The sequence below is a fragment of the Mandrillus leucophaeus genome, unplaced genomic scaffold (genome assembly GCF_000951045.1).
Source record: "Mandrillus leucophaeus isolate KB7577 unplaced genomic scaffold, Mleu.le_1.0 Scaffold623, whole genome shotgun sequence".
Lineage (NCBI taxonomy): Eukaryota > Metazoa > Chordata > Mammalia > Primates > Cercopithecidae > Mandrillus > Mandrillus leucophaeus.
The window spans coordinates 1,465,443-1,473,862 of record NW_012106731.1 but is presented as its reverse complement, the minus strand read 5'-3'; the positions used below and the strand labels follow the sequence as shown (position 1 = coordinate 1,473,862).

The window sequence follows — 8,420 nt, the reverse complement described above, 5'->3', positions numbered from 1 at the left end:
TGCGCTGCACTCCAGCCTGGGCAACAAGAGCAAAACTCCATCTCAAAGAAAAAAAAAAAAAGACAGATGCCATAACAGCTCACAGGAGAGGGGTGACAAGAGTTAGGGGAAGGGGTGAATAAGAGCCGCTTCCCAAGCACTGGAAAGTGATCCAGGACAGTTTTTTTTTTTGTTTTTGTCTGCATACCTGGAGGTATATTCATTCAGTTGAGCACAGCAATTAGGAATATATTCTCTCGAGGGTGCCAGGAGGCAGCCTGGCTGAGAAAAGTAGTCTCTCTCCTCTAACAGAGGGCTGTAAGTGAGGAGCTAAACCAAGAAGAGCAGGTGTGACTGACAGCTCATCTGTGAGAACAGCCTTCATGACTCCTGCAGCCATGCCCTGGCCATGGCAGGCAGTGCCCCCCAACAGGTCTCTGACCAGCTCTGCCCTCCTAGCCATCATCCCACTCCAGGCCTGCTCCTGTGCACCATCCATGTACTCAACAGCAGCTGATTAAGACTCCTCCAAGGTGGCCTGCTCCCAGCTCTTCTTCCTGAGAGTCCACAGACCACAGGGAAATCAATGGAACGTCACATGGAGCGGGTAACATCCCGGCACACTCACATACACATGTAGACACATGGCTACCCCCATCTAGGAGAGAAAGAGGCCCAGACAGTCATCGTCACATGGTCCTTTGGCTTTTGTTTCTATCAACACTTGAGGTTTATACCGTGTCCTTTGATGTCAAGGAAACACCAACTACTTAGTATTGTGTCTTTCCGAGGAAGGGTTTGAGGTGGGAGTGGGGCCAAGGTGTGGTATAAGCTTCTTAATGACACTTAAGGTAAAAGGCATTTTAAAAAAAAAGAAGGTAAGATCTTAATTAGCTCATTTTTAAGTGGTTTTAGTTATCCAGTATCTAATAATATCAACGAGAAGGAGAAAAGAACAAAAGGGTTGTTATCCTTTCCAATGAATGACTTCATTTTTGTTTTTAATTAAGTTTACTGCCTTCCACTATGAAAGTAATACAGGTCATCATAGAAAATTTGCAAAATACAGAAATACAGAATATACTGAAAGCGCAAGAAAGGAAAAGGATCAATTGCCCACAATTCCATATACAGGCATACCTCAGAGATACTACTGGTTCGGATCCAGATCATCACAATAAAGCAAATATAGCAACAATGTAAGTCACACAAATTTTTTGGTTTCCCAATGCATACAAAAGTGTGATTATATTATATTATATTATGTAATAGCATTATGTGTAAAAACAATACATACCTAAATTTAAAAAATACTTTTATTTCTAAAAAATGCTGGCACAGATACATAAAGTGAATAGCATTGTCACAAACCTTCAATTTGTAAAAACTACAATATCTACAAAGTGCAGTAAAGGAAGCACCATGAAGTGAGGTACATCTGTTTCCATCGCTAATGCCCTTTTTCTTTTTTGATTAAAAGAAATCATAGGCCAGGCACGGTGGCTCACACCTGTAATCCCAGCACCGTGGGAGGCCAAGGCAGGAGGATCACATGAGGTCAGGAGTTCGAGAGGAGCCTGGCCAACATGGTGAAACCCTCTCTCTACTAAAATACAAAAATCAGCCAGGTGTGATGGTGCACGCCTGTGGTCCCAGCTACTCAAGAGGCTGAAACAGGAGAATTGGTTGAACCCAGGAGGGTTCTGTCAGGAGGCAGAGGTTGCAGTGAGTCAAGATCGTGCCACTGCACTCCAGCCTGGGTGACAGAGTAAGACTCCACCTCAAAAAGAAAAAAAAAGAAAAAAAATCGTTGTGGTTGTGATCACATAGCATATACTATTCCATTTCCATTTCTTGATGCAACTGACACATTTAAGGTGAATGGATGTTAAAATGAGTGTTAGGGAAGTTACTGTGGTGATGGCTGCACAACTCTGCAAATACACTACTAAAAACACTGAAATGTACACTTTATATAGGCAAATCATATGGCAGATGAACTGTATCTCAACAAAGATGTTGAAAATTATTGACAAACTTTATTTTTCCTATCTACGTTCTGCAGACATTCTATGTAATACAGGGAGTTACACATTATTTATGTACTACAGTTTTAATCATTTACTTAATGATTATAGGGAAGTATACCTCAAGACATACTTCCCAAATAAAAGATGTATCTAGTTTTTCACTATCATAACCAATGCTAATATCAACACTGAGCTCTTATGAATGTCATATTCTTTCTTCGCAATAGTTTCCTAAAAGGATTTAGGGTTTTAACAATGCCAACTATCTAGAAATTATTTTAAAGGACCAATGGACTTGCAAAACCTAGTTACTCTCTAAAATCATTAAGCATCAAAAATAAGTTAAGTAGGCCGGGTGCGGTGTCTCACGCCTGTAATCCCAGCACTTTGGGAGGCTGAGGTCGGTGGATCACTTGAGGCCAGGAGTTTGAGATCAGCCTGGCCAAGATGGCAAAACCCTGTCTCTACTAAAAATACAAAAATTAGCTGGGCATGGAGGCACATGCCTATACTCCCAGCTAATTGGGAGGCTGAGGCACGAGAGTAGCTTGAACCGGGGAAGCAGAGGATGCAGTGAGCTGACATTGTGCCACTGCACTCCAGCCTGGTGACAAAGTAAGACTCTGTCTTTAAAAAAAAAAAAATATGTAAACAAATAAATAGGCCAGGAGCAGTGGCTCACATCTGTAATCCCAGCACTTTGGGAGGCCAAGGCGGGTGGATCACAAGGTCAGGAGTTCCAGACCAGCCTGGCCAAGACAGTGAAACCCCCTCTCTACTAAAAATACAAAAATTAGCCTGGCGTGGTGGTGCATACCTGTAATCCCAGCTACTCGGGAGGCTGAGGCAGAGAACTGCTTGAACCCGGGAGGCAGAGGTTGCAGTGAGCCAAGATCACACCACTGCACTCCAGCCCAGGTGACAGGGTGAGACTCTGTCTCAAAAAAATAAATGAATAAAAATAAAATAAATAAAAAGTGGTCCTAAGTGAAACTCACTGGACATTAAGTCTGGGGGGGAAAAAAAAAGGAAGATGGGGAATCTAAAGGTAGACCACAAATATGAGACTTAATAGAAAGTCAGTAAGACCACAGATACACAATGTTTTTCATATCTGAAAATAATTCAAGGCAATGAAAAAAATCCACTCCTCACAGGTGGGTGCTACATCATGGTGCCTAAGAACACAGGCCTAGGGGTGGACAGAGCTGTGTTCAAATCCCAGTTTGATCCAAGGCCAAAAGACCTCAGGCATACTAATTCTGACTTAAATCACCCAAAAACTGGGGATGACAGAATACTACATCAGAGGTTACTTTGAAGTTCACCTAAGATAAATGTTCCTGAAGTGCTTGGTGCAATATCTGCCCACAATGAACATTTCATAAATAGTTGCAATGATGATAATGATAACGTCAGCTGCTTTTGATCAAACTGGAATGTTGGAATCTAAGCCTTAGCCCTCCAGACGTTTCTGTCTAAAAACTAGAGTATTTTTCTACTAACTCCAAAAGGGCCTGAAGGTATTTTTATTACCATGAGAGTTTCAGCTGTGACCAGAGTTCATTTGCGCAATCTTTACATTCCAGTGCACTAAGTGCTTTCTCACGCAGGGACAAAAGAAGTCTTTGTCCCATGCTTGGGAAAAGCACCATCTTTGCTAGATGAGTTAACTGTTAAACTTAGGGTTGCTGCAATGGCATGTTGGGAAACCACATGAATCTAGGCACATCTAAATAGTGAAGTAGCATGGGTTTTAGGAAAGCAGACCACAAGGAGGTGGATGTGCATGTGTGTGCATGTGTGTGTGTGTTTTAAGGTAACATATTTTGAGTACCATCTATATGCCAGGCATCGTGCTAAATGCTTCATACTTCACAACAATCCCGTGAGGTGGGAACTTTGATTAGCGCCCCTTTATAGGCAAGGAAACTCAGTCTTATCAGTTCCGTGTTTTCCAAGTCAGATGGCTAATGAGTGAGCTGTGGAGCCAGCATTTGAACCTGGGCTCACACACGTTCTCATCCACTATGCTCCACTGACTGGAACTGACTGTAGTGAAACAAGCCCTGCAGATTGTAGTTTAATTTTCTGATTAGTAACTTTTGGCAAGAATGGTCATTTAAAAGCACCAAAAAAAAAAAAAAAAAAAGATTGGGCTGGGCGAGATGGCTCCACCTATAATCCCAACACGTTGGGCGGCGGAGGCAGGCGGATCACCTGAGGTCAGGAGTTTGAGACCAGGCTGACCAACATGGAGAAACCCTGTCTCTACTAAAAACACAAAATTAGCTGGGCATGGTGATGTGTGCCTGTAATCCCCGCTACTAGGGAGGCTGAAGCAGGAGAATTGCTTGAATCCAAGAGGCAGAGGTTGCGGTGAGCCGAGATCACGCCATTGCACTCCAGCCTAGGCAACAAGAACGAAACTCCATCTCAAAAAAAAAAAAAAAAAAAAAAAAAAAAAGAGATTTTTTTTTTGTTAAAAGTCTAATTTGGATGCTTCATTATTCTGCCCTCAGCTGTGCAGACAGTCATCTGGGGGTGGTCCACAGCAACCACACAGAACATAAGGCTTCCCTGAGGCAGATGATGCAAATAAATCCTCACATCTTGTTAGAACCATAGAAGGTGAAATGGATTTTTCTACTCTCCTTCCTGTCTCTGGAAACAAGGTTACCAGATTCTACACGGTTTTAGGAAAGGTGACCATACCATGTATCCTCCAAAATAAGACAGTTCTGAGAGTGCAAGGTGCACTATTAATAAATACGCCGGCATAAACCAGGACATCATCCTAGTTACAGGTTCCCAGGTCATCCTGGTTGAGGTTTCTCAGTCTTTCAATGAACCATTTGTGAACTGTCTAAGTGTGTCAGTAAGCTAAAACGCTGTACATAGAAGAGAAAAATGTGACATGGCTCTTTACCCGGGGTATGAACCAGCAGCAGCTCTAATTGTGCTGGGTCATGTCTGTATCCCAATCTGGCCTCATGGTGAAAGGAAGTGCTTTATCCAAGGGGGGAAAAGTGGAGAATCACAAAAGTCACCACAAGAACTGCAATATTTTTCAGGGGATGGGGCAACCCCAAGGATTGCTTCATTAATATAAGCCCAGAAAGTCTGAACATCCTATTTTGTAGACCCAGAAAACAATATAATGACCATAAGAAGCTCTTCCTCAACCCTAACCCATTGGCACTTTGTTTTATTTCAAGAGGAGGGTTTTTATGCCTCCTGGTCTTCTCTTACTCATCCTAGAACTTGAGGAAATATACTCATTCTGACAGCTCTTCTAATTCCAGCTCCAGGCCTAAGGAGCAGCAGAACTTACAGGGATTTAAAAAAAAGTCTGAATTTTTCACTCTCTAGATCAATCTAAGAGCAATGCAGTAAGATTTTCCCAGCATTTTTCCAGCAAATGTAATTAAATTCAAGGGAACTTGGAACAAGAAGTGCCCTTAGGGACCACCACGACCAACTTTTTCCTTGCAGAAGAGGGACTGAAGCCTCAAAGTGAAGAGCTGCACCCAAACGCATACCCCTAGGACCAGATCTGGCTCCCAGACTGATTTCCTTTAACCACTACTTGGTTTAAATACTATCTCATGTTGTAGATCTCGCCAAAGAGAAGAAAGTGGGGGGTAGGGGAGGAAAGAAAGGAAGGGAGGGAGGAAAGAAAGAAGGGGAGGGAAGGGAGGGAGGGAGGGAGGAAGGGCAGGAAGGAGGGAGAAAGAGAAAGAAGGAGAGAAGGAAGAAAGGGAGAAAGGAGGGAAGGAGAGAAGGAAAAAGAAAGAAAGAAAGGAAGGAGGGAAGGAAGGAAAGGAGGCATGGGTTGAGCCAGGTCTGGATTCACTCCATTAAAGCTCAATGACAATTTCAAATTACCAATGTATGGCAATTTGAGGGAGAATAAAGAGACAACCAAAAATGTCTCAGTAAGACCCTGACAAGAGGAGGACAAATGTATCACCTACCTTTGGTCTTGATGGCTGTTTCAATGTTCAAAGCATCCCGCTCAGCATCAAAGTTGGTGTAGGCTTTGACTGACCCATATGCACTTGGGGGTGTAGAGTGCTGAGGTTAAAAGATAAACATACTCAAATGACACACATTTAAAATTCTCTTGTTGAAATAACAATTCCTGTTTTCCTATTGTTTATTTTAACAATTCAAATCATTCTCATACTAAGTAACTAGGTAAGTATTAACACACCATCACACTTCATGCAAGTAATTTCATTTTTTCTAATAAGAATTCTTCAAAGGCTCAGCTAGTTTAGAATATGCTGTCTCAATTTCAACTTTTCATCTTACTTTTCATGAGAGCTCAAAAGTAGACAATGCAAAGCTGGAGACCTGAAGCCACTATTTACTCAGGAAGGCTCTGAAGACCATTATACTGGGCTGGCAACAATTTGAAATAAGCTGAAAATATGGAAATGCCTCAGTGACAAGAGTGTTTAGTCAAGTTCCTGCTACAGGCACACGAATTTCTAGTGGGCTGGTGTTGCTGAGCTTACAATGCAGATCAATGATGGAAGCAGCTTCTTCCGCCTCTTTACTTTGGTCACCACTGTGGCACCAAAGTGGTCTGACCAGACGGCCCACATCCTCCTTGTGTTTCCTCCCCTCTCTCCTCTGTATCCTTCCCTCTGCCTTCGTTAACACCATTCCTTCTGCCTACCACCCTCCACTCTTGCTAAGATTTCTTATTGCTTTTTAAACCACACCCTCCTCCTTTCCCAATGCTTTTCTTTTTTTTTTTTTTTTTCTTTTCTTAGGTAGGATCTCACTCTGTTGCCCATGCTAGAGTGCAGTGGTGTGATCATCGCTCATTGCAGCCTCAACCTCCTGGGCTCAGGTGATCCTCCCACATCAGCCTCCTGGGTATCTGGGATTACAGGCACCCACCACCACACTGGGCTAATTTTTTCATTTTTTTTAGAGATGGGATTTCTCCATGTTGCCCAGGCTGCTCTTGAACTCCTGGGCTCCAGTGATCTTCCCATTTTGGCCTCCCAAAGTGCTGGGGTTACAGGTGTGAGCCACCACGCCCAGCCTCTCAGTGCTTTTCAAAGCTCATTATCCTTCCTGATCTGACAGGTGGGAATCTCTCCCATTCCAGATTGAGGTAAGGACAATGGCACGCTTCTACATCAGTTCTCCTTTCAAGGTATTAACTTCCCTCCTTCTTTGAAATGCTCTTACAGTTTTCCCTCTCCCTCCTACCCAGTCCCAAAGCAAAGGGCAGACAAAGAGGATGGACAATCTAGTTGTGGTTGGCTGATGGCTGGTGGAGGCAGCATCACTGCCCACCCCTCAACATCAAGGCTCCCATCCTACAACCCACCCCAACTCCCCCGCAAACAATGCCCATATAATGTGATGACTTGGCCTTGGTGCAGTTTCTGTAAAGAGTGAAAAGGCCAAGATCCCTGAGTTACTTCTCCACCCACAGGCAACACATTATAAACCACCCAGCACCCACGACATTCCATTTTATTAGCACTCAGACTGTACAGGTGAGCAACTAAGATGCTTTCCTCCTAGATGTCTCCCAGGACAGGCCAGAAATCTAAGTTCAGTATTTGACAAATGTTTCCAAATGCACTTGTGAAGACTATCTTGGCCAAATATTAAATCCAGTTAATATTTGTAACTCTGACATGCAATGCATTATCAAAGTATGTTCCATCTAATTTCACCACGTAAACTTTCCAGTAAGATGAACTTGATGACACGGAGCACACATTCAGGAAAAAGGCAAAGTGCTATTTTGAAATGCTCAGTGTGTTTGCTGTGGTAGCTATAAAATGTGGATGAAACCTAAGGAAAAACATTTTCCCATTTATTAAGAGTGCCATCAGTTATTTACAAGGCAGGCAGTCCAGCCATTGAGCCATATCACATATGACTGCATTCACCAGGAGATACGTTGTCTTGTTCCAAAAACAGTGAGTAGGGAAAAGGTTTGTGTCATTTTACAGTGCCTCTGGAAATGAAATTAAATAGAGAATTGAACCTATTACCTATAAAATCCACTTGTCTGAAATCAAATTAGTGAGGCAAAGTTGAGTTATCTTTTCTTTCCTTAAAATACTGGGGAACATGTGACATTTTCTATTTCTGCCCCACCTCTCCACACATAGAAATATACTAAAGTAGAGTAACTTCAGAGGCTACACGAAAAGCCCTCTTATAAAACCTGATAGCAAAAACAATCTAAGTCCATTAGAGAAACAAATTATTTAGCACCTGAATTTGTCAGACCTCAACATGCAGTTTGTATTACTGTCAAAAAGAGCATGCACGGCCGGGCGCGGTGGCTCAAGCCTGTAATCCCAGCACTTTGGGAGGCCGAGACGGGCGGATCACGAGGTCAGGAGTTCGAGACCATCCTGGCTAACA

General features: G+C 42.9%; 1 protein-coding gene across 4 annotated transcripts in view; it reads right to left on the bottom strand.

Annotated features, from left to right (window-relative positions):
• The window catches only part of ANXA2 (annexin A2), a 55,563-nt gene that overhangs the window by 32,110 nt on the left and 15,033 nt on the right, over positions 1–8,420 (bottom strand). For all 4 annotated transcript variants that reach the window (XM_012000281.1, XM_012000279.1, XM_012000280.1 and 1 more), the window contains exon 3: positions 5,987–6,086. In XM_012000281.1, the coding sequence (XP_011855671.1) occupies positions 5,987–6,086 (100 nt within the window). The remainder of the gene's footprint in view (positions 1–5,986; positions 6,087–8,420) is intronic.